The sequence below is a fragment of the Canis lupus genome, chromosome 7 (assembly GCF_003254725.2).
Source record: "Canis lupus dingo isolate Sandy chromosome 7, ASM325472v2, whole genome shotgun sequence".
In the NCBI taxonomy this organism is placed as follows: Eukaryota; Metazoa; Chordata; class Mammalia; order Carnivora; family Canidae; genus Canis; species Canis lupus.
The window spans coordinates 52,738,290-52,755,524 of NC_064249.1; the positions used below are offsets into that span (position 1 = coordinate 52,738,290).

Here is a 17,235-nt window from a genome sequence, read left to right on the forward strand (position 1 = left end):
ACAGAAAGAGGGAGAAGCAGGCTCTTCATAGGGAGCCCAATGTGGGACTGGATCCCCAAATCCAGGATCATGCTCTGAGCGGAAGGCAGATGTTCAACCACTGAGCCACCCAGACGTCCCTTGAGGATATCCGTACCAGTAGCCAATGTTAACAGAGAGGTTCCCCCCTTTTTTGTGACTTGAGGCCATACTCACCCATATGGAAAGCCACATTGGCTGAAAAGAATTCTTCTCCCACTCTTCCTCCCCTCTCACAGAATATCTTTCGGACAATAGATTTTTATCTTTGTTTGGAGATCTCAAATGGATCAACTTTACTTCTTTTTCAGCCTAAAATGAATGTGACCCAGGGATTTACCCTTTGTGCAACAAAAGGACCAGAGAAAGCACCCAAGACTGTGAAGTCTGCAGGGCATGAAATTAAAATTTTCACATTGATATAAAGACATCCAATCCACTGAGGTCATGATATAATGCTACAATCTTAGCATGAGACCTTCTGGTCTGAATAAAAGTCATTGCCATGTGACCTACAGCTGAATATCAGTAACAACATTTTACTGCTCACAAAAATATGTATATGCAAAAGGAAACGATAAAATAATTGGGGCAAGCTGTGGTGAAGTATCAACTTCCAGAAGGGGACAGTTCTGGAAAAGCTGCTCAGTTCCAGCAGCCCCTGAAGGAGGAGTGAAGAGAACGTGCAATTCTGGCAGAGGGTGGCTCATGGGCAAGTACCACAGCAATCCTACTGGCTCCTAACTCTCCTAGGGTCCAGAGTGGTCAGGGGTCCAGGGATTTCAGTGCCAGTTCCAGTCTTTGTTCTGCCACCACTTAGCTTGTTACTTTGCAAATCAGTGATTTATGTTACAGTTATGATCTGAGATGATGCCACACCTTGGCTTCTACCAGAATCTGGTTCTTCTGCCAGTCCATTTCTTCCCCAAATCCAGAAGACAGAAGTTGGCAGTGGTATGTATCAACTGGTCTACAGAGAAGTTTTATTTTAGGAACAGCACATTTCTCAGTCGTGAGCTGAGATTGTGAAGACAGCAGATGTGGAGCTGAATGGGATGAAAAGTCACTAACTGAGGATTCTCCTCTGAGCTGGGTGGCACAGTACTTCCAACTACCCATGCAGGAGGGAACCACTTCATTGAAGGAAAACACACAGAAGCATCCTAATGAAAGTCCACACAAAATGCCATTTGTGGTAAATAGCTCAATCTGCATCTGGTAGGGGAGGTGTCCTAAGGCAAGATACTTCTAGCCTTCATCAAGTTATACCAAGAGCTAAGTATATGACTGTGGTGACTTCTAATGAGCAAACTTCTAGGCTGTAGGGAAGATACAGCCTTCAATAAGAAATAAGTTTCTTATCCTCTCCCTCAGCATGGACTGGCATGGTATTCCAGCTCTGGGTTTCATTCTGACTCTTCAAAGTACTTCCTCAGGGTTACTCAGAGCCCCAGAAAGAAGAAAATCCCCAAGGTATAATTATTAGCATCTTTTTATTTACTAATGCATAGCATTTACAAAATAATCCCACTGAAAAACAATCTCACTGGCTAGGCATGCATTTTATCACATCTTCCTTAGGTATTACTATTATTAAACATAAACATTTATCTAGAATACTTTTAAACTATCAAAAATTAGAAAGGATGAATTTTTCATGCGTGTTAAGAAACTCAAGTATATAGAAGATTTTTATGAGATATGCAATTAGGTTTGTCAGGTTTCTAGCTTGCTATACTGTTATTGGGTTGGGAGCCTTTCCTTTTTTTTAAAAAGATTTTTATTTATTTATTCATTCATGAGAGACACGGGTGGTGGTGGGGTGGAGAAGCAAAGACACAGGCAGAGGGAGAAGCAGGCTCCATGCAGGTAGCCTGATATGGGACTTGATCACAGGTCTCCAGGCTCAGGCCCTGGGCTGAAGGCAGCGTTAAACCGCTGAGCCACCGGGCTGCCCGGGAGCCTTTCTTTTAGGCTCTAGCAATGGGCTCTGGTTTTCAGTGGCCCATATCTTGTGACAGGGTGTTAAGCAGGGTCCCTACAAACTACAACCCATCTCAGAATCTCCTAGCTCTCCCAAAGGAAGAAACAGCCTCTCACATGTAAAACAGTATCATTGTGCCCTTGCCTGCCAAGAGACTTACATTCCAACAAGATGATAAACTCTCAATCTCAGTAACAGTCTTACTTTAGTATGTACTCACGACAGAAAAAAAAATCAACAAAAGACTTGATAAGTAAACAGGTAATACATTGGTCAATTATTCTAGAGCTTCAAGATCAACCTGGAATCTCCTCTCTTTGGGTAATAGTAGGATTTGTATACCAAATGGCTTACTGATATTCTCTAAAAGGATATAGGAAGGATGTTTCAGTGAGATGATGGATCCAGAAGTTTTAAGGCTAGTGAAAAGAAACAATATTCACGTGTTTCTTTATTCTTTCCAAAGAATTTTCATATATATCCATCTCTTGAGTTTTGTAGTTAGATTCATAAAAACTTAAGGAAAATACAAAATGTTAAAATTAATTTCTCCACCTGAAATAAAGAAAATGTAGGTTGAAAGAAAAAAAAAGAACCATCATATTTTTAGGGGGGGGTCATATTCCATAATATGAAAAGCAAATAGTTTAGGGGAAAATATGAAAGGTGTTAAATATCAAAACTACAGTGAGGGATCTCTTTACACCATAGAATGACAACATAAAACAGACAAGAAATAACAAGTACTAGCAAGGATGTGGAGAAAAGGAATGCTTGTGTACTGTTGGTGGGAATGTAAATTGGTACAACCAATGTGGAAAACAGTATGGAGGGTCCTCAAAAAATTACAAATAGAAATACCATATGAAAACACCAATTTGAAAAGATACATGCACCCCTATGTTTATTATAGATTTATTTACAATAGCCAGAATATGGAAGCACCTGTCCATTGATAGAGGAATGGGTATAGAAGATGTGGTATATATACACACACAGACACACACATACTGGAATATTATGCAGCCATAAAAGGAGATGAGATCACCTATACACCAACAGTATAGGTGGACCTGGTGGGTATTATGCTAAGTGAAATAAGTCAGATTAAGATAAATACCATATGATTCATATGTGCAATCTAAAAAACAAAACAAATGAATAAACAAATAAAAAGCAGAATCAGACCTATAAATACAGATGGTTGCCAGAGGGTAGAAGTATGGAAGGATAGAGAAAATGGGTGAAAGAGAGTAGGAGATACAGATTTACAGTCATGAAATGAGTAAGTCATAGGGATAAAAGACGGCATAAGGAATATAGTCAATGGTATTATAATAGCAATGTAACAGGACAGATGGTAGTTACACTTGTGATAAGCACAGCATAATGTACAGAGAAGTTGATTGACTATGTTGTATATCTGAAACACTGTATCACCTATACTCAAATGAAAATGTGTTAAATATAAGTGATATATATGCACACACAAATATATATTTAAATATATAAACAATATATAAAGATGCCTAGTTGAGCTTAAGATACATTAGCCAATGACCATTAACTACATTATTCCTTTATAAGGAATGCTCCTCCATTATAAGCATTCTTGTTGATAAAGTCTTTGATTTACTCAGCGGCCTTTTTGAAACTATCAGGCACAAGCCTGGCTATTCTTTCCCTAAGGCAAAGCATGTAGCTTACACTAAGATATGGTCACCTCTTTCAATGTGGCTAATGATTTCAATTTGGACTTCAAGGGTGTTAACTTTTTTTTTCTATTTTTCTCTGGGCATCCTCTCTAAAGTAAGATCTGATGTTTACCAGACATGGTTTCACTTAAACATTAAAAAAGAAAAACCCCAGTAAACACATGTTCACATAGCACAATCTCTGGAATGTAAAGTGCACCCAGTCCCCTATCAACTGGGAAGGTCAGAGATACCCACATGATTGCTCTGCACCATGCTATGAATGATGGGTACCATGTTTATCTACTTAATGTTTCCAAACTACTGGCCAGCACAAAATCCAAAGATTTTGAAGGACAGTTTAAAACACATTATTCTGAAATCAATTATTTGTTTTTGAAAATGTTCACTTCTCATTTTATTCTCACTACTTTAAAATCAAGAGGAAGATGCACATGATTTCATCTCTAAACAAAGGGTAAGGCTCAGGTGTAGGATGGAAGGCTGAACTAAAGTTCCACGTGGTCAAGGGACTCTGTCAAGGTTTTGCTGCTGATTAGCTGTACAGCCGGATGAATCCCGGTCTTTGGCCTTTCATATTATTGCCCTTTCCTTGAAGCCATGCTGCCTGTCTGCATGCAGGATGTTAACCTGACAAAACCAGAATAGCAAAGTAGCCATGGTCCAAAGCAGAGGCTTAGAGGAAGTTGTATACTTTGGCAGAACATAAGGAAAGGAATAGCTAAGTGAAGAGAACTGTGAGTCACTGTCCAAGCAATCAAATCCTAAGGTAAAGAACATGCTGAAACTGCTCACAATTGAGATCTGCTCCTTGAAAACTTCCTGAAAGCCTAGATATCTTTCAATTCTTATTAAACGGGAACATCTGAAAGTAGATGAAAATGTAAGTAAGTTCTGAGAAGTAAAAAGCACAATTAAATGTATAAGCAGGGCACAAGCCTATGGTTCTTTTGTAGATGTGAAGAAGACCTAATGGAATATAATTGTCTATAGGAATGCCATAAACTGGTAAATCAAAAAGTAAACAGTTACTTTGTGATCATTCATTCATTCTTATTGAATGTCTGTTATGTGCCAGGTCCTGCTCTAGGACAGGAATATAGCAATGAATATAATAAAAGAAGTCCTTGCCCTGGGGTACCTGGGTGGATCAGTCCATTGAGCATTTGACACTTGATTTTGGCTTAGGTCATGGTCTCAGGGTTGTGAGTTTGAGCTCTGCCTCCAGCTCCCCTGCTCAGCGGGGAGTCGCTTCTCTTCTTCTCCTACTCTCTCTGCCCTACTCCCTGCTCCCTCTCTCTCAAGTAAGTAAGTAAATAAATAAATAAATAAAGCAAGCTTTAAAAAAATCCTTGCCCTCATGAAGTTTATATTCCAGGTGGTAGAGGAGAGGGGAAGAAGCAGACAATAAATAAAACACATTGGGAAATTTTACAGTGTATTAGAAGGTGATAAAGCAGAGGTGAAGAAGAAGAAAGCAGAGAAGGAAGAGAAAGGTAGAAAAACATTAAGAATGATTTCCTTAGGAGTCTTTCCCTTTTTCTCAGAGGATGATGGCATTTCATAGAGAAGACTGCCATCAATTCTATGTCTTAGTGGTTAGACCCAACTTCAACAATTTAGATCAATAAGAGGAACTCTGAGGGCTTCTTAACGATTTTTGTCAGTGTAAGCTTATTGGTGGGTTCTGGTAATGCCCTGGAGAGAGGATGACAATAGCTAAAGAAAATTGCTAAGGGCAAGGAGAGTACCGGGGTGGGGTTGGGTGAGGTACTGGGGGTGGAAGGGAGAGAGAGAGAGAGACTAAGAGAATGTCAGTGTACCAGACTCTAGGTAGTTAGAGGATGTGCAGCTCCAGAGCAGGAGCTTCCAAATGGTGTTTTTAGACCAAGTGACATAGAACTAGATACTTTTAAAGGGCTTCTGAAGTGATTCCAATGTGCAGATAGATTTACAACCACTTTTCTGAAGGGAATTAAACTCTTCCAGAAGGTTTTTACAAAGGGTTAATTGTGGGAAGAAATCCATGATCAGTAACACCATTGAGGCCTTAAGTGACCCTAGAAACAGTTCTAGGAACACAACATTAAATCCTAACTCTAGCACTATCCAAGAATTTTACTCCCTACCCTCCTGTATTTAGAGGAAAAACAAATGGAGGACACATCTCAAGACATTAAAAGAATGTGCCAATGGTGCATAGGGAAAATACTTTGCAGGGTCATTCACATTTGCTGTTAAAGCCACATTTTTGCAGAGCACTCACTGTCAGTGTATTTGGTAGAGGGGCTAATATTTATATATATTGTTCTGGGTGCCTAAACAAGTCTTGTTGTGCAGAGCACAGGGAAAGAAGTGAACACTAAATATACACTATGGCCCAGCACCAAATTAAGGGCTTTGAATACCTAATGTTAATACTCTGAGCAAATTTTTAAGGTGGTTATTAATAGTCTTATTTTAACCCGAGGAATCACATTTAGAGAGGTAAAGTAAAAGACATGTTTGCAAACATGTTTGCATGATAAATATGAAAAAATATACCCCTGTTGCCAACTTCTGAGATGAACCTGACCCTATTCCTAATCTTTTGTCAGGGAAAACACATAGAGTTTGGAATTAGAGTAGCAAAGTAAAATCCTAGCTCCTCATTGCTTGTGTGACTTGGGAAGTTCTACAAATGACAACTATTTAGCTATATACCAAGACTGTGCTAAGATGGTTTATGGAAACCATCCTGCTTAATCATCATGACAGGCCAATGAGGAGATATTATTATCCCCATTTTATAGATTAAATGATTTGTTCAAAACCATATAGCTAGCATTCAAACCTAGGCCTATAAATCCAGGTGTTATAATTATTACACCTGGGCTCTTGACTGTTCTATAATTGCCTCGTTGAGCTTTACTTTCTCATGATTGTGAGGATTACTTTAGGCAACATATATAATTTTAGAAAAGCATTGAACTGCCTAGAACACTAAGTGACACTCAACAAATGTTTCTTAACATTGAATTCAGGGAATTTGGTGACATTGGACCAAATGAATGACTCTAAAACAGCAGTCCATGAGGCTAAAAACTGTGAAATGATAACAGGAACTGGCAATGCTGAACAGATGCCACTAATCATACCATTTTTCAGTGTTCAGGACCCTGGAGAAGATACACCAAGGTGCATAATCCTTACCTATTGCTGGCTCCACAAAGAAATAGCAATGTATGTCATATGTTCCAAGGTGAACCTTAGAGTTCTTGAGTACTCTTGGAATTACAGAGTAAAAAAAAATTTTTTTTTAAGATTTTATTTATTTATTCATGAGAGACACAGAGAGAGACAGAGAGGCAGAGACACAGGCAGAGGGAGAAGCAGGCTCCATGCAGGGAGCCCGACGTGGGACTCGTTCCCGAGCCTCCAGGATCATGCCCTGGGCTGAAGGCAGGTGCCAAACCACTGAGCCACCCAGGCTGCCCCAGAGTAAAAAACTTTGAAATGGGTTTACCTCCTAATAATATGTGCCCTTTTGTTTTTTTCTTTCTAAATATTGTTTTAAACATTATGTAAGTAATGTATCACTGTAGACATCTGGAAAATGCAGAAAACTGCGAACAGTGAAGGAGCTCTCATAATCCCTTCACCCAGAATTTAGAATTCCTGAAGCCAAGGATTAGAATTCTAAGTGACAAGTAAATATCAGGCGTTTTAATATATATTTTCTCTGTGCAGTATGTTTTTTTCTACGGTAAGAATGTCTTGACAAGCATCCTCAAGACAAATTCATTTCTTGGAATTATGCTATCTCTTTATTATTTCAACTTAGCCTATTTATTTCTATTTTTTAAGCTTATATGCCGTATAACAGTGTGTGCCAGAGGAATGGATGATTATATTAATGGCTTTTAAGAGTGGGAATTACAGTAACAACAAGGTATCATGGCTTAATTAAAAGCAACATCTTTTTGTCAAACACATAAGAGTTTCCATAAGTTCAACTGTTCTTGGTAGTAATGCACCTGCTGGCAGGGAATTTCAAATTATCAACTCAACTTAAACAAAACCCCTTTTGAATGGCGGGGCTTTTCATCCTTCTGATTAAAGACGGAGGACAGAGAGGCACATTATACTTCATGGTTTTTTTTACATATTCAACACATTCTTTTCTGAAGTTTTCATAGTATTCCTTTTTACTGTCATCATTTTATGTGCATCATTTCATTAGGCTTTGTTTTTATTTACAATATGTAAATTTCCACTTAAGATGGAAAAGTTATAGTAAATGCTACTCTGTGTGTGGTGTGCAAACTTACTCTGAGAGCACATAAAGCTAAAATGATAGCTCTTGGCCTAGTAGCCCACATTTTAGGAAGTCATTTTGAAAAACCTAAAAAGGAATTTTATCTACTATTTTGCAGTTGAGTTTTAGTAGTCATTAAAGATAGCTTTACAATGACATGTAATTTATATGAACACATATTATAAATGGACATATATATATGCCCAACACATTACCTGATATATAACACATTACCTGATATATAACACATTACCTGACATTCAATGAATAGTGGCCAGTATTGTCACATATGGTCATCGGTCATATACTCAACTATATAGAGGCAGTGAGGTCTGCTATTCAAACCTACTACATAAACTCAAGTAGTACCTGTGGGCTTTAGTTTGGGGTTTGGGATTTTAGTGTAGTCTCCGCTCTCCACCCTGGAAGAATAACAAATTATTATGACTAGGTGTATGGGGGAAATCTAGCTGAGTACATATAATATTTGTGTGAACATACAGGTAAGAAAAATTCTGATTTAAAAAATTTTTTTGTTATAGTTAGGATTCCAGGCACAAGTGGAAGAAAATGTTGCAATTTGGCTGTTGTGTGTAATGGAAACACAACATTTCTCTTTCTCTTGAATGGCTGCTTCTTCCTATCAAGTTACAAAAATAAAGTGTAACTCTTAAAGCAAGTTTCTCTGATTCCCACTGTAAACCAGATTTTTATCAGCTTAGTGCCTACACCTTGAATAAGTTCAAGTTTCAGGCAGTGTGGAAGAATGAAAAAAACACTAAAATATGGGATCAGAAAACTACATTCAGGTCCTCTTTTCTGCTTTATTACTGTGTGACCATGGATAGTTCCAGTCTTGTTCAGTTCCCATTTCCTCACTGTAAAATGAGGTACTACTATTACTACTTATTTCACAGGGTTGGGTGCAATTTAAATAAGAAAAATGCAGGTTCAAAGAATTCTGTCAATTCTTAGGTACTATGCCAGGCATTGTGAACAGGTAATTATTATTTTCAGCATTGTATTTTTGTTACAAGTATGACAGATATATATGTTGCTTACGTAGGTTTTGAATCCCCTGGCTGCTGCCAATCCAGAACTTTGTTACCAGAGACAAAACAGATCACTTTTACAATCAGGAACAGCATATTTACACAATTTTTCCTTCTATGCAATCTAAGTGGTTACTGGCAAATTGAGATGAGAAAATAAACAATGCTTGAAAAGCCCAATAAACAATGACCCAAAAGGAATGAAGAGGGATAAATGCAGAAATGTTTGTCCCTCTTCCTGGCACAGTAAAGGGCCAAAATGCCAGTTGTTCAAGCACTTTAAAGGTTATATCATAATATTTGGAGCTGGAAGCAACTAGATTTTCATGTCAAGTTACTTAAAGGTGAAAATAATGGTGAAAAAACCCCACTTTAAAAAAATTAAAATTGTATATATTTAAAGTATACAACATGATTTTTTAGAAGAGTTATTTAATATTAGGAAATTATTAATGATACACATATACACAGTAAAATGATTACTACAATCAAATATATTCATCTCTTCATATGCTTGCAATTTGTGTGTGTGTGTATGTGGTGAGAATACTTTGAAACCTATTCTTTTAGCAAATTTCCAACATTTAATATAGTATTATTAACTATAGCCATTATGCTATACATTAGATTTCCACACTTATTCATCTGAATGCATTTCAACTTTGTACCCTTTGACTAATATCTCCTCATTTCCACCTTCCCACTCTTGGTTACCACCATTCTCCTTTCTGCTTCTATGCTTCAAACGTTTTAGGTTCCACATATGCATGAAATCATGCAGTATTTCTGCGTCTGGCTTATTTCATTTAGTGTAATGTCCTCCAGGTTAATCCGTATTGTTACAATGGCAGAGCTCCTTTTTATTTTATTTATTTTAAAGATTATTTATTCATTCATAGAGACAGACAGAGAGAGAGAGAGAGAGGCAGAGACACAGGCAGAGGGAGAAGCAGGCACCATGCAGAGAGCCTGACGTGGGACTTGATCCAGGGTCTCCAGGATCACGCCCTAGGCTGCAGGTGGCACTAAACCACTGTGCCACCAGGGCTGCCCAGAGCTCCTTTTTTACAGGCTGAATACTATTCCAAAGTTCATTCATCTACTGATGGGACATTTAGGTTGCAATGGACATGGGAGCACAGACATCTCTTTGTGGTATTGATCTTATTTCCTTCAAGTTTATTCCCAAAAAGGGGTTACTGGATCATATAGTAGTTCTATTTTTAATTTTTTGAGGGACCTCCATACTGTTTTCCACAATAGCTGTACCAATTTACATTCCCACCAACGGTGTACAAGGTTCCCTTTTCTCCACATCCTCACCATTATATACTTGTTGTCTTCTATATAGTCGAAAATAGCCATCCCAACAGGTAGAGGTAATATCTCATTGTGGTTTTGATGTGCATTTCCCCAATGATTAATGATGTCGAGCATCTTTTCATATACCTGTTGGCAATCTGTGTGTCTTCTTCGACAAGTTCAACAACCATTCATGACAAAAACTCTTAACAAAATATAGAAGAAAATTTCCTCAGCACAATGAAGGCCATTTAAAAAAAGACACAGCTAATGTCATAATCAATGGGGGAAAAAATTGAAGACTTTTCCTATGTGATCTGGTACAGGGCAAGGAACCTCACTCTTGTCACTTCTATTACATAAAGTACTAGAAGGGCAAGCAATAGCAGTGAGTCAAGAAAAAGAAATAAAAGTCATTCAAATAGTTAAGGAAGAAGTAAAATTATGTCTGCAAGTGACATGATTCTATATGTAGCCAACCCTACAGACTCCATATACAAAACAACAACAACAACAACCCTTTAGGACTAATAAACAAATTCAGTAAAGTTCTCAGATATGAAATCAATATACAAAAATCAGTTGAGTCTCTTTACACCAACAATGATCTAATAAAAAAGTAAATTAAGAAAAACTTCTATTTATAATAGCATCAAAAAGAATAAAATACTTGGAAATAAGTTTAAGGCAGTGAAAGATTTGGACACTGAAAACTAGGAAACACTGATGAAAATAATTGAAGACAAAAATAAATGGAAAGTTATCCCATCTCCATGGATTGGAATAATTAATATTGTTAAAATATCCTGCTACCAAGTGATGTATGCATTCAGTGCAATCCCTACCAAAATTCCAATGTCATTTTTCACAGAAATAGAAAAAAAATCTCAAAATTCATATGGAACCACAAGAGACTCTAAATAGCTAAAATTTTGAGAAAAAAGAATACGGTTGGAGGCATCACACCTCTGGATTTCAAATTATATTATAAAGCTTCAGTAATAGAAACAGTATGATAGGGATGCCTGGGTGGCTTAGTAGTTAAATGCATCTGCTCAGGGCGTGATCCTGGAGTCCTGGGATTGAGTCCTACAACTAGCTCCCTGCATGGAGCCTGCTTCTCCCTCTATGTCTCTGCCTCTCTCTTTCTGTGTCTCTCATGAAAAAATAAATAAAATCTTATAAAAAAAAGAAACAGTATGGTACTGGCATAAAAACAGACACACAAACCCATGGGACATAATCAAGAACCCAAAATAAACCAAATCTTTAATAAATGGTCTATGAATTTTCAACAAGGGTGCCAAGAATATACAATTGAGAAGGGGTAATCTTATCAATAAATGGTGCTGGATATTCACATGCAAAAGAATGAAACTGGACTCTCATCTTTCATGATATTAAAAAAAAACTGAGAGTAGATTAAAGACTTAAATATAAGATCTGGAATTGCAAAATTCCCAGCAGATAACAGGAAAAAGCTCCTTGACACTAGTCCTTGAAATCATTTTTTTTTGGATACGATGCCAAAAGCTCAAGCAACAAATGAAAAGTAAGCAAATGGGACTGCCTCGAACTGTAAAGGAAATGATCACAAACTGGAAGAAAATATTTATAGACTAAATATCTGATAAGAGGTTAATATCCAAAATATATAAGGAACTCATATAACTCAAGCAAAAACAAAAGCAAACAAAATAACCAGTCTCAATAACAAATGGGCAGAGGACCTGAATAGACAGGCATTCTTCTAAAGACAGAAAAATATAGTTTTTAAGACAGAGAAAAGTTTAAGTTCTAGACTGCAGGGTACTTGGATCCTTCCAGCCTGGGCTCAGTGTAATGTAGTCCCAGTTCTCCAATATTCTGAGCTGAGTCCCTCAGCCTCAACCTCAATGGACACAAAGTCTCACAAGCTTCCCATCAGCTGTACACAAATACTTATATGGGAGCATGACTATGCACAAGCAAGTGCTCTATAGAGAGCTCATCAAGCTGAAAACTTACAGCAATTTTTTTTAGGACAATTAAGCATATGGTTTGACAGCAAAGGAACACAGTTTTAAAAAAGAACATGTTAAACTATTTTAAAACTATTTTTCAAAAAGCCCCCAAGTAAGCTATTACATCTTTGAAAATACATACCCAAATATTTTTTTACCTCATTCAACAACAACAACAACAACAAAAGAAACAAAAATCTCCCCTTTCCAACATATCTAAAAACCACACCAAACAAAATAAAACTAAACTTCCAACTCTCGGAGCGCCTGGGTGACTCAGCTGGTTAAGCGTCTGACTATTGGTTTCTGCCTGGGTCATGAGATCCAGCCCCATGTCGGGCTCTGTGCTCAGGGGTAAGTCTGCTTGAAATTCTCTCCCTTTGCCCTGACCCCATTTGTACACATGTGCCCTCTCTCTCCCCAAAAATAGGTAAATAAACCTTAAAAAAAAGAGCACAACTTTCAACTCTGTGTTGTGGTAAAAAACTAAGCTTTTTTTTTTTTTTTTTTTAAAGCTAGAGTAGAGAGGTGAGCAGTACTTCCTAGAAACAGGCTAACTATAGCTTCAGTTCCCCAAATTCAGTAATTGGGCATGCTTTGGTGAGATATGCTTTTCTCTCTTCATATCACACACACAACACACACACATGAGGGCAAGAGCACCAGCCTTAACTCTTATGAATTGGGGGACAACAGAGAGAAGAATTCTTAGTAACCCTTTACTCAAGGACTGAGAACATAATCCTGCTGCTGCAGGCCTGTTATTTGCCTCTGTTTATCAGTTTGGAACAATTACCACTGAGCTGTCATATGACCGGGAAATAGAAACTTCACTGGTATTTTAAAAAGGGACAAGATTTCTGTTTCACTGAACAATCCCAGAAGATACTGTCTTCAGTTTAATATAAAATATATTAGATCTCCATACCCGGATAGAAAAAGACACCCACATATAAAGGATATATAACTGTAATATGCTTTTTCTCCCCAAATTTGAAATAAAATATTTGAAGAACCAAAGTTACATTAATGCAAATATCTGTCTGTTGCAAGTATACTTTTTGATTAAATTGGCATACATCAAGTACAATTAGAAAGGTTATTTATAACGAAGAAATACATAATTCTGCATCTTAATGGGGATGACAATTATGGCTGATGGTTGCTAATTAACATTACTTCTTTTGCTTTGGGTGTCAGTTCCTATATGATCTCTATTGCTGGCAATGGACATACCTAATTCTGGAAGGCACAAAAGAGTTAATTATCAGTAATAATTCTGCTTATAACAAATTAATTGGGAACCTGACCAGCTCTGGCTTCACCTTGGAGACCAGAGAATCAAGTAGAATTTGTAAACTCTGACTCAGCATCATGGCAGAAGTATTTGTTGAACTTTCTGATCAAAGCTGCACCTACCTACTAGGTGTTCAGGATGACAGGGAAAAAAGCCCCAGGTGAAGTGGGTTTGTGAGGTGTTGCCTGTTGCAGCCAAGCAGAAATGCCTGGCACTATTTGGTTCAGCAGTACCACCCTCTTGTGCTGCCAGCATGACCATTGTGCTGACTCTATTGGGCAGCCCGGGGGTGTGTGATCAATGTTGGGGGCCAGGAGTGAATGAAGAGAAAGAAGCACCGCAGCTCTCAGCACAGGAAACTATAAAGCCACCTTTGCTTGTGCTATAAATTACATATTTATTTTGTTAGCATGAGATAGATGAATATTTCTACATATAAAGGTGTCCAGCTAAAATCAGGATAAGTGATATTAATGTCCTATGGTCAGTATTATTGAACCTCCAAAGCAATAAACTTTATGAGTCAATAAATATTACATTTGCAACATAGTTAACATTCCTTTACTGTCTCTAGCACTTATTACACATTGTAACCGCAAGTCTACAATACATTATTCATATTTGGGGTGTCACCAAGTGATGGATTGCTGCAGGAGAGGCTGTCCTTTAAATAAATCAACAAATAAAAATGCAAATGTTAACATTTTCAGCCACAACTTTTTCTATCTTGAATGGGGAATGAAAATTTCACATTATATTGACAGGCAGCAGAGAGAACAATTAACAATCCACATTGTGAATGAGAAAGATGGCTTTGCCACGCCTGGTTTTATCACCTGCACGTCATGCAACAATATGGGACTCTTCTAGGTGGTGTGTGCCGTTCAGAGAACAAAGGAGAACCTGTTTCCCACCAGTATCTGTCCCATCCCCATGTTCTTTCCCAAATTTGGAAAATTCTTGGAATTTAGGGTAGATAGGGTTTTACTCTTATTCTCAGTACCTTCATAGGTTTTTTGGGATGAAGAACAGAGTTTTGTCTTACATTAAGAGTTTACATGCAAGTGAAAAGAAGTCTATAAAAAATGCCTTTTCTACACTTTGAAATAAAAATAATTCTAATAATCCTGATTCTGAAATCTGGAAAGCAACCACTGTACCCTCCTGGTAACTGATTTTCATAGTACTGAATCTTTTTTTTCAACTCTGCACTTTGTATAAAAGATCTATAATATGCCATCATGCACTTCTAAGGATGAAATCCAGTGTGTTACACATTGTTTTATTTAGCCAAGTACTCATTATTTAAGAAACCTCTGAGAATGTGTATTTAGCTGATTTGCAGTGTTAGGAACTAACAGATACAGAATCCTTTTTTTAAGGTCTGTAAATATGAGTCTTCACAGCAATTTTAACCTGGCCTTGTAAAACTGTACAAAGTTGATATGGTCCATTCAGAAAATGTGTGCTGAGAATGTTCTACAAAACTCCTACTGGGGAAACATTTTATTCTTTTTCATGCTTTTCTCTAAACTGAAATGCAATCATCAAAAACACATTAAAGTAGCGTTAAAGATCTCACTTTTATCTTCAATAGGAAAATTCACTAAGATTGAAAATCCAGATCATTTCTCCTCCAGAGGAAGCCCTCAAGGTGACTGGGATGCATCCTCTTTGAGCAGAAGCATTCAGCCACAATGCTAAGTGGCCCAAGGAAGAAGCCCCCCTCAACATTTCAGAACAGCTCAATGTGGGTACTTGGGAAATGCTAATAAGGGCAGCATTAAAAATAAAAGAAAGGAGCAATGCACAAAGAATGTGGTAAACTAGTTAAATTTTCTTTTGATTGTGGGTTACCTTCAAAATAGAGGTTGTTATTGTCAACTACTATAATATTTAAAATAATGGGCTTTGGAGTCTGAAACGCTGGTTCTGCAAAGTGACCTTAGGCAAGTCACTTAATCTCTTAGTTTCCTAATTTTGGAAATGAGAATGATAGTAGTACCACTTCATACGGCTGTGAGGAAGATTAAATCAGACAGTTCATACAAATGGTGGACACATAGTAGGTCCTAATAGATGGTAGATACTATTGTCCTCTGTGTTACAGTTATTTCCCAAAAGTTGTTTATAATTAAAATTAAGTCTTAAAATCTATATTCATGTGATAAGATGCTGGGAATTTAAGCGCTCAAACAATCATGTTTCCAAGAAAGCCGAAAATAAGCCCATTTGGTGTTGATGTTTATATATTCAGCCTAAAATGCATAACAGGGGGGTGGCTTATTGCACATGAAACAATTTTAATAATGTCTTTCTTTTCCTGACTCCAGAAAAGGCTGATCAAATTCTTAACTCTTCAAATGTCTCTAGTATCAGTAAAGGCTGACAGTCTTAAAACTGTAATACAAAACCCACTATAATTTTCAGTATCAATTAATTAAATTAGTTAAAGTCCAAGTGTATAACCATTCTGTGACAAACTGGGAAAGACCTGCTGCTAAGCACATTTTCAGATGAAAGACAGGATTAGCCTTGTGTTTCTCTGGAAAAATCCTTGCCAATTACCAGTTTCAATTAAGACAGGGCATGTGTAAAGGAAAGGGCTCTATGAGTTCAAGCTGGCCAAATCTAGATGCTTCCAAATAAGGCCCCTCTCGTGTGTGAGTGACAGCTTTTAAGAATTGTCAAGACTTGTCAACTCCTTATTAAATGACTCCCCCTTTCCCCAAACTCTCTTATCTAAAGAATGTTAAACTAAAGAGTCTCTGAGGCTTACCGGGAAGTGTCAAGCTGCAGTGCCGATGTGGTTGTGATTGCAAGCTCCTTTTGGCTTCCTTTTGTCATAGGAGATGTGGAAGCATCTTTTCTAACTCCTGCCCCTGTTCCTGTATGAACAATAAAAGCAATTAATTTAGGCATTCAATAAAAAGAAATGGAAAAGTCCATTCTGAGTAATATATTAGACATTTCAAAAATCCCTAAGCTTTAAAAGTAAGCTATTTTTTTTCCCTCTGAAAGGAAACAATGGCAGATGGAAAACTCAGTGGGTTGTTTTGATTTTGTAAACATCAGAGATCCACAGTATCTTGTTTAAAAAAAGTACCTCTGTGCAATAACAGGCTGGCTAGTGATTTTGTTCTTAAACCTGATAGCTAGTCATCTTCCTGCTGATTTGAGTTTACTGTGAAAATGCCCAAGAAGGTAGATTGCTTATTTTGTTCCCTTTAACAATTCTAAGAAAAGATATTTCTTCTCTTTGAGTCTAGCACTTTGTACCTCCAAACTCCCCAAGTTAAATTGCTCTTACCCCTAAAACTTTTAAGGTAGACATAAATCTTGAATTTCTTTAAAAGAACTGTACACTGGGCTAAAACAAATGTTTGATTGGAAGAGACGCTCACCTAACCATTTTAGGGTTGATTTGGTCTCTGTTCCTTCCTAACAAGCAATGTTCAGTTAATAATTATTTTTCTCCTCTGGAGTGCTAAATACAATGGCATGGACAAAGTTTCTTGTTCTCTAATTTTTATTATTTCTAACAATAATAATTTTTTCCTTTCCCTT

General features: G+C 37.2%; 1 protein-coding gene across 19 annotated transcripts in view; it reads right to left on the minus strand.

Moving 5' to 3' along the window:
• Positions 1-17,235, minus strand: part of KIAA1328 (KIAA1328 ortholog) — a 373,028-nt gene that overhangs the window by 30,300 nt on the left and 325,493 nt on the right. For all 19 annotated transcript variants that reach the window (XM_025429035.3, XM_049112695.1, XM_025429030.3 and 16 more), the window contains one exon: positions 16,448-16,556. In XM_025429035.3, the coding sequence (XP_025284820.1) occupies positions 16,448-16,556 (109 nt within the window). The remainder of the gene's footprint in view (positions 1-16,447; positions 16,557-17,235) is intronic.